The sequence below is a fragment of the Centropristis striata genome, chromosome 21, assembly GCF_030273125.1.
Source record: "Centropristis striata isolate RG_2023a ecotype Rhode Island chromosome 21, C.striata_1.0, whole genome shotgun sequence".
Lineage (NCBI taxonomy): Eukaryota > Metazoa > Chordata > Actinopteri > Perciformes > Serranidae > Centropristis > Centropristis striata.
Genome location: NC_081537.1, coordinates 7987077 through 8005610, shown reverse-complemented (window position 1 = coordinate 8005610; position 18534 = coordinate 7987077). Strand labels below are relative to the sequence as shown.

The following is an 18534-nucleotide window of genomic DNA, read 5'->3' as shown; positions in this document are numbered from 1 at the left end:
TGGAGATGCAGAGAAAAAGGCAAATTTGTGTCTCTGTAAGCAGAAAATGGGTCAATTTAAAAAAAAATTTAAAAATAAGAAATATCATAACCATAAATACCATAAAGGCCCAATGTAATGTATATGTCACATCACAGATCTTTGATATTTAGGGGTAGAATTTTTTCTTAAACCCTTGTGTGATGTTCATATTGTTGTTACTTAGCCAGCGTTTGTGGGTCTGATGGACCCGTTGCATTTTGTGGCTTTTAATGCCTCACAATCAAACACTTTTATGTTAAAATACTGAACAGATGTTTACCTTATCCCAATTACAAGCAGTATAAACAATATATATGGTTAATATTTGCCCTTTACCTTTGTTAGGTCACATTTATAACTTATTATTTGTGTAATGTTCATATTGTTGTTACTCAGCCAGTGTTTGTGGGTCTGATGGACCCGTTGCATTTTGTGGCTTTTAATGCCTCACAATCAAATACTTTTATGTTAAAATACTGAACAGATGATGCACAACACAAGCTGAACACATGAACACAGAGTAAACATATCAGTCAAGACAGACTGAACATCAATTTCCACACTTCTATTAGCCCCGGGTCCAGTGGACCCGGACATCTTATATGTAATAGAAATGTGTAGGGGGGGTGTATGGTGTGTGGTCATTAAATATGTATTCTGATATATGTTCTTCACAGAAAATGAGCCAAAGTCAGTGAGTCTCAGTTTGAAAAATTAATTAATTGTATCATTTTTCTTTTAATAAAAAATGAAAACGGGTCCCACAGACCCGAACACCACACAAGGGTTAAAACATCATAAATGTGTTCTATGTGGTCCACTTGGTCTGTGGTATATCCCCCATAATTTTCCTTTAAGGATAAATAGGTCTGGGTTCTTATGGGTTAAAGTGGCGGTGTATACCTGGTAGACGTGGTAGGCGTTGGCTGCTCTGCCCTGCAGGAACACAGAGGGGATCCACACGTTGATGAGAGCGCGATGAGCCCTGAGTGACACAAACAACAAACCGTCCTCAATGCCGTCGTCATTATCATCATCATCATCATTATCATTATCGCAGAAACATAAACAGTGTGTCAGCGCTATGCTTGGACAGCTACAGCAAATTACAGCTCACTGTGGTAAAACTTCTCCAGATCTAATTTGGTCATGATCTTAGAGTGTAATTAATAAATGTATAACATCAAACAGTGTTTGTTTGAATGTAAACTCGAGAAAGAGTGACTTATAGATACAATTATGCTGGGAAAACAGATCATTTACATGGTTGACATGCCGCTTTTGCAAATTAATAAACATAAAAGAGAGAAATGGAGATATGGGATATTCTTACGTCTCAAAATCTGACAGGCTGGGGTCATCTGACGTCTGGCTTAAATCACCTGCGACCTGGAATCAAAGAGGGAAAGATTGATAATGAGTAAGAAAAAAAAGACATACATCATAAACTCATATACAAGCATACCATACACACATTTTCCAATACGCAAATGGCTCGCAACCAGGGGCACTTGTATCTGTGCTAAGGAAAATGCTAAACTTTAGTATATTTACAGCAATTAACAACAGTAGGCCGACTGCACAGTACACACCTCCCTCAGTCGGTAACACCTACACACCTAAACTATGTGCTGGGATTGGGAATCCAAGCAAGCAGATTAGAAATAATAATGAACTACAAACAATGTTAATGGAATAAATGAGTTATATAACTATATAAAACAGTCAGTGAAATCTACTGGATAAACCGTTGAAATAGTTAGCTTAAAGTGATGAATACCCAGTTGAAATAGTTAGCTTAGCATGATGAATACCCAGTCAAAATAGTTATCTTAAAGTAATGAATACCCAGCTGAAATAGTTAGCTTAGCATGATAAATACTCAGTCGAAATAGTTAGCTTTGCATGATAAATACTCAGTCGAAATAGTTAGCTTAGCATGATAAATACTCAGTCGAAATAGCTAGCTTAAAGTAATGAATATCTAGTTGAAATAGTTAGCTTCAAGTGATGAATACCCAGTTGAAATAGTTAGCTTAGCATGATGCATACCCAGTTAAAATGGTTATCTTTAAGTAATGAATACCCAGTTGAAATGGTTAGCTGAAGGTGATGAATACCCAGTTGAAATAGTTATCTTAAAGTAATTAATACCCAGTTGAAATAGTTAGCTTAGCATGATGAATACCCAGTTGAAATGGTTAGCTAAATGTGATCAATACCCAGTCAAAATATTTGCCCAAAGTAATGACTAAACGGTTAAAATGGTAAGATAAAAGTAATTCATAAACATAAGCCATCAAATGAACACTATTGAGGCAGTTAAAAGTAACCTAAAAACAGGTTAAACAGTTAGCTTAAAGTAGTTAATGGTTGAAACCTTTTCTGTATCAAAAGGTCATTTATACAACTATACATTCATAACCTGTGTTCACTTTCACTTCTCCCATTGGAATGAATGCCACAAGTGTCCTAACAAGGTGCAGTAGTGGCGAAAGCCACGTTACACAGAATCAGTCAGTTAGCCGTCTGGCTCATGAACTCTCTCTTGGACCACTGGGAGTTCATCATATCTGTAACCACTGCAACATGCAATACACTGTTTACTCACCTGAGGCACACATCTGGAATGCCTATTCATGCACATATGTGTTGTGTGTGTCATGCTGTTATTACTGAATTAGCAGTGGTTTCCTAATTTGACACCATTTATACGCAAGTTTGTGTGTATTTTGTGTGTGAGTGCATCAAGCCTGCGATTTGTTTCACTCTGTGCATGCTTCCAGGTCCCCCGAGGAACCACATGACCAGGTCCAGATGTTGGCCTTCTGGATGAGAGTGTGTCTGTGTGTGAAATGAGTGTGTCTGTGTGTGTCCGCCTCCCTCCATCTCTCTTGTCAAGCGCTTCCAGAGAGACTATCTAAACCTGGGCAAAACACTCTCACCAAGCCCCCTTTTAGTGGGGTCTCCAGCCTCCAGGCTTTGATCAAACCCTCCAAGAGTGTCACACACAAACAGAGACACACGCACACACCGTGAAAGTAGCAGAGTGAAAGAAAGAGAGAGCGACAGTGAGGGTAGAAAGTGACTGAGGTTTGGTCATCTGTAGCAGCTATTGGGAGCCAGAGAGCAACACACACAGAGTGAGTGGTCCAGCAGAGCAGGACTGAAGCTGCAGGATAAGAGGCTCCATCTTCAGCCTGGGGCTCCCATCACTGCCGCTGTGTGTGGACAGTGTGTGTGTGTTTGTGTGTCCACACTGCTTCCAGCTCTCCTGAGCATGAACAGATGTTGGCATTCTGGATGTGTTTGTTGTTGTTGTTTTTGTAGAGGACCACTTTCAAAGTGCTGAGAAAAAGTAGTTAGTTTGAACCACTTCTTTGGATAGTTAGTGTCAGCAGTGATGGGCACCACCTACAGAAAATCAAACCTCATCAGCAGAAAAGTAGAAAGATGTGAGCACACACTGTTTGACTGACAGATTTTCTCTGTCAGAGAGCTGCAGAACAGAAAAAAGAAAACAGGAATCTCACGGATGACAACTTCAGGGAAGATGCAGTTACTGGCAGCCATTGGCCGTGTAGGAAAAATGAGCAGGACCACCGCAAAAACAAACAGGGGAAGGTGGAGATGAAAATCAAACAAAATCAAGAGGAGAAAATAGTAGGGTGGCAGAGACAGCGGGAAAACCCTGCAGATGAGAGGTGACATCAGTGTGCATGCCCAGTCACTCACCGGGCCTCTCAGGTCAATGAGTTCCTGTCTCATCTGGACAATGAGGTGGTCTTTGGCCATGAGGGAGCGGTACAGGCGCTCATTAAACTCTATCAGCTCACCGTGCATCTCAGCCACCTGCAGCAGACACAGAAAAAAGCGATTATGATGTAATTAAAACAATGTTCAAACATTAAACACTTCATGAAACATATTATGTTTATAATATTTATATTTATATAGTAGTTTACAATATACATGTATAGGTATTTACAATGTAATATAAATTGTTTATAGTATATATATATATATATATATATATATAATTGTTTATAATGTCTGTATATGCCTATATTGATTATTCATATTTATACATGTATATAGATATAGAGACCTGTTAAGGGGTAGGACTCAATAAGTTTTTTTACTTCTTCCTACTCCCTTTCGAGCTTGCAGAAAGTGTCTGTGTCAATTTTTTTTTTGCTTTTTTGTTTTGTTTTTTATTTATTCATCTATTAATATTTAAACTTGTTTTTGTTGTTGTTGTTTTTTTACTTGCTTGCATGTTCGAAATAAAGACAATCAATCAATCAATCAATCAATCAATCAAAAAATCAAATATAAAAAGCACGTCTTCCTCACACAATATAGGGATAAAAACGGGTGTGTGAATTGACTGTAGGTGGTTATTGTTGACATTTTATATTTTAAATGTATTATTACTATTTTTCTTTTTTGTGTGTTGTTGTTGTTTGTTTGTTCATTGTTGTCTCATTATGACTACATGGGTGTATGTGTACTTATGTGTTTGCAAGTTAATAACAAGTTAGGTATGTTAATAATGGTAATAACAAGTTTATAAACTACATTACTATGTTATACATACATATATATAAATATTATTGTTATTATATAACTGAATATAGTAAATTAACATAGGGAGAAGGGGTGGGATTTAATAAGCTTTGGCTTCTTCCCACTCCTTTTGAACACAAATAAGTGTTGAGTCTTGTTGTTTCATTTTGTGTTGTTGTCTTGTATTTATTGTTGTTTGTTTGTTGAATACCCAGTTGAAATAGTTAGCTTAGCATGATGAATACCCAGTCAAAATAGTTATCTTAAAGTAATGTATACCCAGCTGAAATAGTTAGCTTAGCATGATAAATACTCAGTTGAAATAGTTAGCTTAGCATGATAAATACTCAGTCGAAATAGCTAGCTTAAAGTAATGAATATCCAGTTGAAATAGTTAGCTTCAAGTGATGAATACCCAGTTGAAATAGTTATCTTAAAGTAATGAATACCCAGTTGAAATAGTTAGCTTAGCATGATGCATACCCAGTCAAAATGGTAAATAGTAAATTACACAGTAAAGAACACAAATAAGTGTTGAGTCTTGTTGTTTCATTTTGTGTTGTTGTCTTGTATTTATTGTTGTTTGTTTGTTTTTAAATGTTCATCTTTTATTTTGCGTTCAAATAAATTCTCAATCAATCAATCAATCTATAAATTGTTTATAGTATATGTATATATATAATTATTTATAATATTTGTATGTGACTATACTGATTATTCATATATGTATATACTGACCAAGTGGTAGGACTAGAACATTTTTTTACTTCTTCCTACCCCCTTTCGAGCTTGCAAATTTTTTTGCTTTTTTGTTTTGTTTTTTATTTATTCATCTATTAATATTTAAACTTGTTTTTTATCAATCATTTTTATACAATCAATCAATCAATCAATCAATCAATCAATCAATCAAAAACAATGGACAACAGAAAATCACATCAACCGTAAACACATTATGTATAGCATGACCGCATTGTGTGATCAGTGTTGGAGGAAGTATTCACATCCCTTACTTAGGTTAAGTACTAATACCTCACTGTGAAATTACTCCTTGTAAGTAAAAGTCCTCCTTTCAAATCCCAAAAGTATGTAACTGTAAGTAATAACTAACATCATGTAAAATCATGTAAACACATTATGTATAGCATGACCCGCATTGCTGTAAAAAACAACAACAACAACACAGTTTCCGTTTAACAGAGAAAAGGCAGAAGTACTCCAGGTGATCAATGTCATGATGTAATGAATGTTGACAGCAGGACGGATTCTGGGAAACAGTCAAACCCCTGACAGGGACGGAAGGAGAGAGGGGTGAGAGACATAGAGAGACACAGCTAGACACACAGAGAGAGAGTGAGAGAGAGAGAGAGAGCGTGAGGGGGTGAAACCAGTTCATATCCTAAACAGTCAGCCTCCTGCCAGCCTGCTAATCAATTGTCATCACCTTTAACTGACCTTGACGTGGTGTGATTCACATGTGTGTGTGTGTGTGTGCTCATGGAAATATGGCCCAACTATTCTGTGTGTGTGTTTCCCCCGACCCGTCTGCCTAACAGGGCCGGACAGAGTGGACAGGTCTCTGTCAGGAGACTGACAGCTGTGACACACACTGTGCTGTATGGAGGACACCTGCTGTCACAGCCGCTTCGGCAGAGCGCCATCTCCGGCTGACAGGTGAGCCGAGCCGCTGCGCCACTGTTGCTCCGACAGCGACCTTCACACATTAACTTATTCACATCCCATTTAAGGGCCCACACACTGCCATGAAGGAGGAGGAGGAGGAGGAGAGGCTCCTTATGTAACAACAACAGTGAGGATGAGCGTGAAACGCTTCACAAAATAGTTTGGTGTCAAAGGAGATTTTATGTTTTGATACCAGTTTGGATCTAAAATTTCAGTGTTGGAGGAAGTATTCACATCCCTTACTTAGGTTAAGTACTAATATCTCACTGTGAAATTACTCCTTGTAAGTAAAAGTCCTCCTTTCAAAACCCAAAAGTATGTAACTGTAAGTAATAACTGACATCCTAATGTACTATCATCATATACTATATATGATTTTCTTTATAAATAACACCATGGCATTGATGTTTTTATTGTATTCAACAGCTGTAGATGTTTAAAGTTGTGCTCCCTTTAACTCCTTTATATATGTTGTTTAGTTTAAGCTACAGAAACGCATCATATTCTATAAAATCCTCATGTCTTGCTGTCCTGTGAGAACCACACAGCTTTAAAAGAAAGAGAAAAACAGCCTGTTTGCAGCTTTGTGGCAATGCTTTTTCCAACAGATCCAAGAGGCTTTTAAAGAGTTTATTTGGCTTAAGAAGCAGGAATATATTCAATTCACAAAGGAACATTTAATCCTTTCGTTTATAATAAACATTCAAAATAACCAAATTTGGCATTTTTTATTAGACGAAGAAGAAACTAAAGCTGGTAGACAAATGTAGAAGAGTAAAAGAATAAAGTTGCAAACAATGGAACTACTCAAGTAAAGTAGAAGTGGCTCAAATTAGTATTTAAGTACAGACTACTTTATATACTGGTATGTGGTTTGATTTAGGAGGAACAATGCGACTTCCGTCCTGGTCGTGAAGCAACTGACCAGCTCTTTACCCTTGCGAGACTTCTGGAGGGGTCATGGGAGTTTGCTTATCCAGTCTACATGTGTTTTGTGGACTTGCAGAAGGCCTACAACCGCGTCTCTCGGGGAGTCTTGTGGGGGGTACTGCGGGAATATGGGGTACCGGGCTCATTGCTACGAGCTATCCGGTCCCTATATTACCAAAGTGAGAGCTGTGTTCGCATACTCGGCACAACGTCAAACACGTTCCCAGTGGGTGTTGGCCTCTGCCAGGGTTGCCCCTTGTCTCTGATTTTGTTCGTGGTTTTCATGGACAGGATCTCAAGGCGCAGCCGGGGGGAGGAAGGGGTTCGGTTTGGTGACCTTAAAATTGCATCTCTGCTTTTTGCAGATGATGTGGTTCTTTTGGCTTCATCAGACCAGGACCTCCAGCACTCGTTGGGGCGGTTTGCAGCCGAGTGCGAATCGGGTGGGATGAGAGTCAGCACCTCCAAGTCTGAGGCCATGGTTCTCTGCCGGAAAACGGTGAACTGCCCCCTCTGGGTGGGGAGCGAAGGAGTTCAAGTATCTCAGGGTCTTGTTCACGGGTGAGGGTAGAACGGAGCGTGAGATGGACAGGCGGTTTTGAGCGGCGTCAGCAGTAATGCAGGCGTTGTACCGGACCGTCGTGGTGAAGAAGGAGCTAGGCCGGAAGGCAAAGCTCTCGATTAACCGGTCCATCTACATTCCAACCCTCACCTATGGTCATGAGCTTTGGGTAGTGACCGAAAGAGCAAGATCGCGGATACAAGCGGCTGAAATGAGCTTCCTCCGTAGGGTGGCTGGGCTCAGCCTTAGAGATAGGGGGAGGAGCTCAGACATCCGGAGGGAGCTCGGAGTAGAGCCGCTGCTCCTTCGCGTCGAAAGGAGTCAGTTGAGGTGGTTTGGGCATCTGGTAAGGATGCCTCCCGGGCGCCTCCCGTTAGAGGTGTTCCGGGCACGTCCAATTGGTAGGAGAACCCGGGGAAGACCCAGAACACGGTGGAGGGATTATATCTCTCTCCTGGCCTGGGAACGCCTCGAGGTCCCCCAGGAGGAGCTGGACGTTGTGGCTGGGGAGAGGGACGACTGGAATGCCCTGCTTATCCTGCTGCCCCCGCGACCCGGCCCCGGATAAGCGGAAGAAAATGGAAGGATGGATGGATGGTTTGATTTATAAAAAAAAAAAAAAAGGGGGGGTAATTACTTTATATTTATCATGTTTTTCATGTTCAATATTTACCTGAAAAGTAACTACAGCTCACAGCTATTGGAATAAAAAAGTACAATATTGCCTCTAAAATGTAGTGGAGTAGAAGTATAAAGTTACATTAACGGAAGTACTCAAGTAAAGTACAAGTACCTCAAATTTGTATGTCAGAGATGAAAATTGTATTGATATTCTCATGCAAACTCTCGCGAAGAAAGGGTCTAAGCCAGTTTCCCCAAAATGCGTACTGTTCCTTTGAGACTGATAAGATATTATATTAGACACCATATTTGCATTTAAAGTGTTTTTGGCCAATGAAATGATTCCTTCATGGTGTAATTTTAATGTTAGACATTCCCTCTTGCTTCACAACAATGACAGCTGCCAAAAACTGTTTCTGTACTTGGAATATGAATGTTGTTGAAAACATGTGAAGCTCTCCAGAAGTCAGACTGCAGCTAGGTGCAGAGGTGATGCTGCTGTGGAATTTCAGGAGAATACATGTAATGAATGTTTCAAACTTTTACAAAAACTCACTGAATTCAGTCTTTTGGCAGCGGCATTAAAGTCGTTTGAAACCCTCAGTTGCCATGGCAACGGCTTATTGGAAATAACAGAAAGCAAGGCTACCGTACATGTGTTGTCCCCACCTCTGGAGCCGACTGCCTCTGGGCCAAATAATAACAAATATGTCCGCCTCAAGCAAACTCAAATTTGAATGCCCTCCATTGAGCCACAGAGGGGAATTTAAAAAAAAATGTGTGATTGACAGATATAGAAATATAACACTGATACTGAATTACAACAAGCTGTTAAAAAGTAGTTTAAATCAAACGCTACATAAAAATGAGCCTATGCATGAGTGATCTGAAAGACGGTAGTGAATTAACTTAGCCTGGCTCCTGCGGCAAGGTATTCGGTTTAACGGGGGCCCTGATGGCAAAAAACTAATCCGATTTAGTCTTCATCCTCAAATGCAGTATTCATCAGCACCCAGCGAGGCCACAGGAGCACAGATCACACTCTGCATCACGAGGTCTGCTGTGTGCTCGCCTCAAAATGTGACCACAGCATCGCTAACTTCTGAGGTTTAAATGCTGCCGGTCCCGTCAGATAGCGCTGCTTCTGTCACTTGTTGCTGAAACGTTAATGTCTATATTTAATCCAACGTAAAAGCTTTTAGCTTTTAGACAGGCAGAGGCGATCGCTGCATTAATGAATCTGTTAGATTTGCATCAACAGAAACCGAGAAAGCATGAGAGGACTGATAGAGAATGTTAAATACGTTGTCGGACAAAACACTGAATTGAGCAATGTGTTTAACGTGACTAACACTATAAAGACTTCGCCCAATGTTGTGCATCAAAAACAACCTGATTCAAAGAGGAGAGCTGCGTGAAATGGAAATAAATACATATCTTGTGTTTGTGTAGGTCAATAGGGGTCCCTTGACCTCTGACCTCAAGATATTCAAATGCAAATGTGTTCTATAGGTACCGACATGACTCCCCTTTAAAGACATGCCCACTTTATTCAATGTGAATGTGACTTTTTTTTACTATTCTTAAAAATTATTTATTTGAATATTTCTGCATACTGGGGTCCCTAAACAGTCTTCGAATTGCATAAATTGGGCATGACTGGAAATCGGAGACTCTTGTGGATTTAATGAGCTCACTTTATTCATGTGTTTTGATGTTTTCCCCCATTTTATTGTAGTGAGACTATTTTAAACTTGACCTCACTGTATAAAATGAGCTGCTGTGACTTCTAGGCTAAACACAGCCTCATGAAACTTTACAATCAGAAACCAGAGACCTAGAGAATTCAGAAGATGATGTATGGCTTTTCAAAAGTATATTGACAATAAGGGAGTTTCTCAGTAGTTTCCAGAACAGAAGTCCTCAGCATCCAAACGCTGAAAACACATAAATCTCCAAAGCTTGTAACGTTTTTGAAAGCAAATCAAAGCATGGGCTTTACTATGGTATTGCTTAAGGTCTTGGTGTCTTAATGGGGCATTTTGGAGGGATTTTTTATCGTTTTTATCCATTGTCAAGTGGTCAAAAATGGTCAAATTTAGCACCAAATCTGTGTACTAAACTCCAAAATCGCTGCAACAACTTATGAGACATAATCGAGCATGGCAATGGCCTTCATATAGTCATATCATAATCTTCGAAAACCTTATACATAGTCACAGTTTAATTAATTAATCAACTTATTAATAAGATTCATGACTAGATCTTCAGTGCTAAGATCAAATTAATCTTTAGGTTCCCAGCTTTCAGATGATGCACAACACTTCCATGTGGCATCTATTGTTGCAACCTGGTCTCACAGGAATCTGTGAAATAGCCACGGATTTGCTTAACTCAAAATTCGTGGAATAGCCACGGAATCACTCAAATTTCTGTGAAACTGACACGGATTTCGCTACAATGCTAGTTAATGACAGTTATATCCCGTGGCTATTCCATGGATATTTTTTCCTATTGGTTTGTTCCAAGTCACGTGACTTTCAAGGTTCCGGTGGTCAGAACAAAAAACATGGCGGACAGTTCTCTCATTTTTAGTGAAAAAAATCAATATTTTGACTTAGTTTCTGCATAAAAATGGATTTTGATCACATTTCTAATGAGAAATATATGTTTTATTTTCTAAATATTCACTCAGTGAATGTACATAATCACTTTGTGGTGAAGATCTCGCCAGAAAAATATGACTGTCATTAACTTGCATTGGAGCGAAATCCGTGTCAGTTTCACGGAAATTTGAGTGATTCCGTGGCTATTCCACGGATTTCGAGTCAAGCGAATCCGTGGCTATTTCACGGATTCCTGTGAGACCAGGTTGACTGTTGACCTGCTATCTCCCCCTAAGTACTCACTGCCCCCCAACCCCCAAATCCCTAGAATATGGAGCAAAACACTCAGGGGTTCATTTGTTGGATTTGTATCACCACGTTCTGTTGTCTGTGTGCATGCTGGGGTATTCTTTTCCCCCACTCTCCCGTCATTGTTGTACCTGTAAAGTCACTATTGTTTTGTTGTTGTAGCAGAAAAAAAGGGAAAAATGTGTGACTCAAGCCCACACCTCTGCTGTCTCATCATTCCTCTCATCAACACAACAGCTGCTGTAGTGAAAGAAAGTTTTTGCTTTGAATTACTCGTCTGTCTGTCTTTGTTTCTCCATATTACGGCTTAACTGTGGCTCAGACGTTATAAAGTGAATAATGATGTGCGTATCCTCAGGCAGGCTGTTAAATCTCTCCACTGTCAAACACAACCTGAGCTCTATAGGCAGTCATCCATCCAAAGTACAACGTAAATGAGTCTCAACAAGTCTGGGAGTTTTTGGAAGGCCTTCAATGCCTTGCAGCCGAATCCAGCAATAATCATTTTAACACTTTTTGAAAAAAGAAAAAGGGAAAATCTCAGAAATGCTACTCTCAGAACACGGGAGTCAAATAGAATCAAACATAATCTTATAACATGAAACAAAACCGACTTTAAATCAAACATTTATCTCCAAACAGGACATCTTAATGCTTCTGTTTCCTAAAATAATCCTTTTCTTGTTTTTCAAAAACTGATTAGATGCCAGATCAGTTTTTGCTGCTGGTCCAACACTCACATGCCACATCCTGTCATTTTCAAGTCAGGGAACAGGAAGTCTACCCTCAAACACTCCACGGCATTCATCACCTCTTATTATTTTGCCACCACAACTCTTAAATAGGACATTAAAAAAAAGGGAATTAATTTTAAGCGTGAAGAAACCCAATTAATTCTCAGTGAGAAGGAGCTAATCAGTTTGTCCTTCTCTGACTGTGCATGTGTGTGTCTTCATGTACAGTACAGTTCGTCTATGTGCATGCACATGTGTGTTGGCTTGTGTAAATGTGTATTTGAGAGTGTGTGTGCTAACAGTGGTCTATAATAAGCAGTGGCCGTTACCAATTTGTTTAACAAGTTCATCTCCTCTGCTCTTATTAACGCGGGGTCATTAAGATGCAGGGCCAGGTTTCACTGTTCATTCACTGGTGCCTGGACCTTATACTACCTGCCATGGGCATTACTTATCCTGCTCTGTACCTGACCTTTCTCTAGTCGAGGCCACAGAAAGGTTCGCTTCGGGCTCACATCAGCCAATAAATATCTGCAGGACAAGTGCTAATTAGTAGCTGCACAAACAAAACAAAAGAGGAATCGGTACAACACAAGGTAGACATCAAGAGCTAAAGGGCAGCATCACAACAAGTTAGGTTTACAGGTTTGTTTAACTGCACAGTTGATTTAAGCTTTATAGGAATTGAATCCAAAGAACATGGCATAGAAGCAAAAACACAGGTTAGAGAGATATTATTCTAATAGGAGTATTCAGATCTTTTACTTAAATAAAACTAGTCATTTATTTGTTTTTTCTTTAGTTTTTTTCTATTTGCTTTGTTTTTGTATATTTTGACTGATTGATTGATTGATTGATTGATTTTATTTGACCATTCTTGATATAAAAAATATGAAACAGCAACCTGTGTCATACGTAATATAAATAGATAAAAAATAGTCAGGGATGACACAATAAAGCCCTAAGGCTTATTTCCATTGTGGTCCCTATAAAGCAGGAGACAGGGGCAAGTAGCAGCATATCTTACATAAATCAAACAAGTATTCTTACATACATACATACATGCATCAATCATTCATAAGCCACATAAAAATATAAGTAACAGTTTCAAATATACACGACAGATACAGATTGCCAACATTCTAAGATTGGTGTTTAAACCATTTTTTCAAGTTTTGTTTAAAACTGCATATGTGATATAACTTGCGTATAGTATAATATGCGTATACTATAACTTTGGTGTTTTCATTCATTCTGTACTTGCCTAGTCTATGGATGTATTGGATAAACTGATGTGTGCTCTGACAGCTGATATAATTATGCATCCAAGGAAAATCCAATAAAAATTATTTTGAAAGGAAAAGTAGTAATACCACAGTTTTAAAATACTCACTTACCAGTAAAAGTTAGAAAGCTAGAGTAAGGGACTTTTACATAGAAATAAAGGCCAGATATGATCAAGCTACTGCAAAAGAGTTACCACAATGATTAAGTCCATTGACACCAAGGAAAACATACAGTATGTCACATCCCGACTCGATTACTGTAATGCTCTTCTTCATGGTCTGCCACAAAAATCTGCATCTGCACCTAGTAACTAAAACTATCAAATAAATGTAGTCTAAAAATAAAAATAATGGAGTCTCAATTGAACTGTATGAGAATGTATGTCTCCTTCCACTAGCTCTTTCTCCTGATACACACGACCTGAACAGGAACTTGTTAGTGTTGAAGGTGATGGACTGGCTTACAATATCCTTCCAGCCGGTGCTTTTTCAAGTTGAAAAGCTTTCGGTGTGAAACCATAAAAACATCACAATAAACCTGACAGCTCAACAAGTCAGCAAAGTGGTAGTCTGTCAGGCTGGTGTTGTCTGCTTTAGGCTACAGCCGATCCGCAGCCTTGAAGCCGCGGCTGTGTGGCTCACGCTGGGAGCTCCCAAGGCCATCCTACTAAAGATCAAAGATCAGGACCGAGAGTGACCAGAGTGTGGTGAAATGTTCTGCCTGGGGAGCTGGGACAAGCAAACATCAGCAACATGGTCAGAAATCTCTATAACTGTGTTTTTGTTTTGTTTTTTCTTTTTGCAATCTCATGGGAGGAAGTGTATTTCCCAGCTTAGTGGCTGAAAATAGTGGTGATTTACCAGTTTATGTTGCAAGTAACATCAACTAGTTATCATGGAAACGTCTCAAATTAAATCCCATAATTTTCATTAGTATTCATTAACCCTCTATGGTACACATTATGATGGAGTTAAGAAAAAAATGTTTGGAGTGTTTTTTTGTCTTAAAATAGACTAAATAAACATAATTTGAAGATTTTTTTTCATAATTCTTTTCTTTTAAAAAGTTTTTTGGGTTTGTTGCCTGTAGACAACATTGTACCATAACGGTGCACAAGAGAAAAAGAACATTTTTAAAAGTAATTTTAACATAATTTATTTAATAAACATGCGTAAAAGACTCAGTAGCTTCAACAGGGTACAATACATAAACATTTTAAATTTAAAAACATTATAAAAGGAACTTTTTTAAACAGTTTCTTGTCTGAATGTTCCCTGTAGGAAACATTGAACCATTGAACCAACGAGTCATTGAAATTAATGTCTTGAACAGTCTAAGTGTATGAAACTATCAAAAATGAAGGTTTATTCACCTATTAGTAGGAATATTTTTTCCAGATGGAAAAGGGCCAGGAAATTACGTTTTGAGTCATTTTGGCGCAAAATGGCAAAGCTGTTTCCTTTGGAAAAGTCTGCAAAGAAGTGTTTCAATATGGCCGCCTGGAGGTCATGTGACAAATTAAAGCATTGCTATTGGTTCCCTATACTCTTCTCTCTTTTTTAAAGTATTGCATCACTCAAAAAGATGCATTGTAGAAATTTGACAGGCCAAAAATGGGTATGTTGCCTGAGGCCAACAATGTACCATAGAGGGTTAACACAACAAAATAAACAAGTCATTGAATGAAAAAAGAGATATTAAACATTCTGGTGATGTGTTGTGCGTTCCCGTTGCTTTAGACCTTTTCTACTGAATAGCAGTTGGACAGAAATGCCAGAAAAGGCAAGGAAGAAGTATACGCAAAAACATGAATCTAAACAATGCAGGTTTTTGTTTGTTTATAGGAAAATAAGACAGTTAAAAATTCCTTTCCAAGGACTTCAAAGACTCTAACTTCAGTGAGAACCATCCATGAATATTAACGAAATTAACGAAATATGCAGGAAATGAAGGCGTGCAGAAGACGCAACAAAACCAGAACACGGTGAAGTTGTGACCAGTGTTTTCTTTGCTGTTACAGTCATCTGTCTTTCAGATGCTATTCTATTATTGTCTATGGATAGAAGTGAATATATAAAGTTTTGACCTACAGGAAAACTGCATAGGGTATCTTTAATAAGTCAAAGACAAAGCTGAATTAGTTATTTTCTTGGAATTAAGTTACTTTACAATCAATTAGACTTCTTATGTTGGTATAAACAGACTACATACATTTTCTCTAAAAATACACAATTTTGCAATGAAACAAAGTACCATTGTTTTTATACCTGACTGAACAAACTTTTAATTTTCTAAGGAACTGATACAATTTGTACTGTTCACAGTACGCCCAGTTAAACTAAATGAGAGAGCTGAAAGCTAATTGCGATAGAAAAATAACTCAGTGATCTGACCCCAGTACGATTAATAATGACAAATGCACTACATATTTTATGCTCTGCAGTAAATATTACTGTCTATGTTGGTTATTTTCCCATGAACAAAGACAAATTGGTCTCATTTATATCACGCAACAGTGCAAAGTGGCACTGCATCTTAAAAAGCAAATAAAAGCCATTTTTATTGTACTACGATAACCAACAGAAGAAACCACATACATAATAAAAATAATTCAACCCACATAACAACAGCAAGAATCATGTTGTAAACACATATTTGTACCTGATATGAGTGGAAATGTTACCACAGGAGAGCAGTGATGCAAATTGTTGTTTGCTCTCAGACACTGCGAGGCCTAAAGGCTTGGTTTAGTATGATGTAACTGTCGGCTCTGCTGGAGTCATCACAGCTAACTGCCACCCAAGTGATGCTGACCGCACGCTTTCTCACATAAACACTCTTTTATCGCACTCTTAAAAAACACACATGCAGACACACACAATCTCCTCCTTCACACAACGCCTCATCCTCCTCCCCTGCGCTCCTCTGCCATCTTTACAGAATCTCTTTGTGCCTCTTCCTCTCCTCTCCCCTGGTGTGTGATCTGATCTGAGCCACGCCGAGCTGAGCTGGCCTGAATAAAAAGGCTAAGAAAGCCCCGGCTGAGTGGAACCAAAAAGAGAGAGAGAAATGCAGAGCAGGAGCAGCAGAAACCCAATAACCTTAATTAGACTGGACACATAGGATGAATGGCATGGAGCAAACTGAGGTCAAGAGGAGGGAGAGGGTATGAAAACACGTCAATGATCTGATGGACAGACACAGGGTAACAGGGTAAGGAAAGGACAGAGAGAGTGGCACAAGTAGAGCGGCCAGGGGAGAGCTAATAGGGGTCATATACAGTACAGTGTTTGCCTCCACATTAAAGGGATAGTTCGGATTTTTGAAGTGGGGTTGTATGAGGTGAACCTGGTCTCACAGGAATCCGTGAAATAGCCACAGATTTGCTTATCTCAAAATCCGTGGAATAGCCACGGAATCACTCAAATTTCCGTGAAACTGACACGGATTTCGCTACAATGCAAGTTAATGACAGTCATATCCCGTGGCCATCCCATTGATATGTGTTCCTATTGGTTTGTTCCAAGTCACGTGACTTTCAAGGTCCCGGCGGTCAGAACAAAAAAACATGGCGGACAGTTCTCTCATTTTAAGTGAAAAAATCTATATTTTGACTTAGTTTCTGCATAAAAATGGATTTTGATCACATTTCTAGCGAGAAATATGTTTTATTTTCTAAATATTTACTCAGTGAATGTACATAATCACTTTGTATGTTGGAATATCCACGGGATATGACTGTCATTAACTTGCATTGTAGCGAAATCCGTGTCAGTTTCACGGAAATTTGAGTGATTCCGTGGCGATTCCACGGATTTTGAGTTCAGCAAATCCGTGGCTATTTCACGGATTCCTGTGAGACCAGGTTGATGAGGTGCTTACCCACAGTCAGTGTAATACCCACAGTAGAAGGTGCAGCTCCAGTTTCTAGAAACAGGCAGGAGTATCCACACGGAAGCTAAGCAATGTATTGCTGAAGAGTTTTCATATGCCCCACGCTCTTGAACGCACCATAGCCGTTCTGACGCTATTGAATGCACCACACCTCTGTGTGAATTGCCATGCTGTGAATGTTAGATGTCTCTCGTTACAGCGGCAGACAAATTGTAATTTCTTTGCTCTTTCCCAACATTCACCTGTACCTCCCTGGTTCATTGCTCCAAGTCATGGCTCCTCGTTTAGCTCCACATTCTGTCTATCTGTTTACTTATTTGGCAGCTTACAAACGGAAGTGGAGCAGGAAGAAGATGACATGTTTGATCGAGTGAAAATGCTCACAGCTGATCACCGTAATTAACCTGAAATGTATTGCAATCACTAATTGCGATCATATAATCGCCCAGGCCTAACTCAACACCACTTCCAGATGTTCAAAGTGGTGATTCTGGTTCAATGCAAGTACATTTTCAAGCACAACCCAAGTGTGCTTATACTAGTTGTTTTCAATTAAAATATTGTTCCATAATTTATATCGGGTTTTCCCATGATCCCCCCCCAAAAACAACCCAAAAGTCTAATCTTATTCTTTCTGATATAAATGCTTCTTTGAAAATCTTTAATTAAATGCCTCTTCAAGTGGAATTCTGGATCTCTTTAACAATTCAACTGAAGCATTTCTTGAAAATTACAAGTTCACCATGTTCTGTGATCTTACATGAAACCTAATGGCAGGTGGTCCTTGGCGCTCGTGTTACAACTGGGAGCGTTTCACAGTGGGCAGGGTCACTACGACTTGAAAGGAAAAGGCTTTCATCTTTTTTTATTCATGACAGAAGGCGGTACCAGCCGCAGGGTATCAAAGGTTTGTTTAAACATCTTAAACTGGGTGAGACCTCAACCAGAATATGGCCAATACCGGCCGACTTTGTGAATCTAAATGCAGCTTGTGTCTCTGACTCACTTCAGCACAGCTGCTCTGTGAAGAGACACGGCTGAGAGACGGGGAGGAAAAAAAAAAAAGAGGGTGAGAAAGGACCAATATAGACATCACAAGCTGTGCTGTCCACTCTGAACTGAGGTGAAAAAAAGATACAAAGAGAGATGAGTTAAGAAGTGTGAGAGCATGAGAGCGCCAGATGGACCAATAGAAAAGATAGAAACGTTTTTTTTTAAAAAGAGGCTAAATCTGGCCCGTGGTACAGACACAGCTCTTTGTCACTGCTGCATCACACAGTGAGCTCCGTGAGCACTTGGATCACACTTTTTTTTTTTT

The 18534-nt window shown here is 39.2% G+C and overlaps 1 protein-coding gene across 1 annotated transcript in view; it reads right to left on the bottom strand.

Moving 5' to 3' along the window:
* Nucleotides 1-18534, bottom strand: part of snx29 (sorting nexin 29) — a 225082-nt gene that overhangs the window by 75386 nt on the left and 131162 nt on the right. Inside the window, exons 16-18 of the mRNA XM_059324471.1 lie at nucleotides 3757-3873; nucleotides 1355-1410; nucleotides 925-1006 (exon numbers count right to left, since the gene is read on the bottom strand). Of these exons, the coding sequence (XP_059180454.1) occupies nucleotides 925-1006; nucleotides 1355-1410; nucleotides 3757-3873 (255 nt within the window). The remainder of the gene's footprint in view (nucleotides 1-924; nucleotides 1007-1354; nucleotides 1411-3756; nucleotides 3874-18534) is intronic.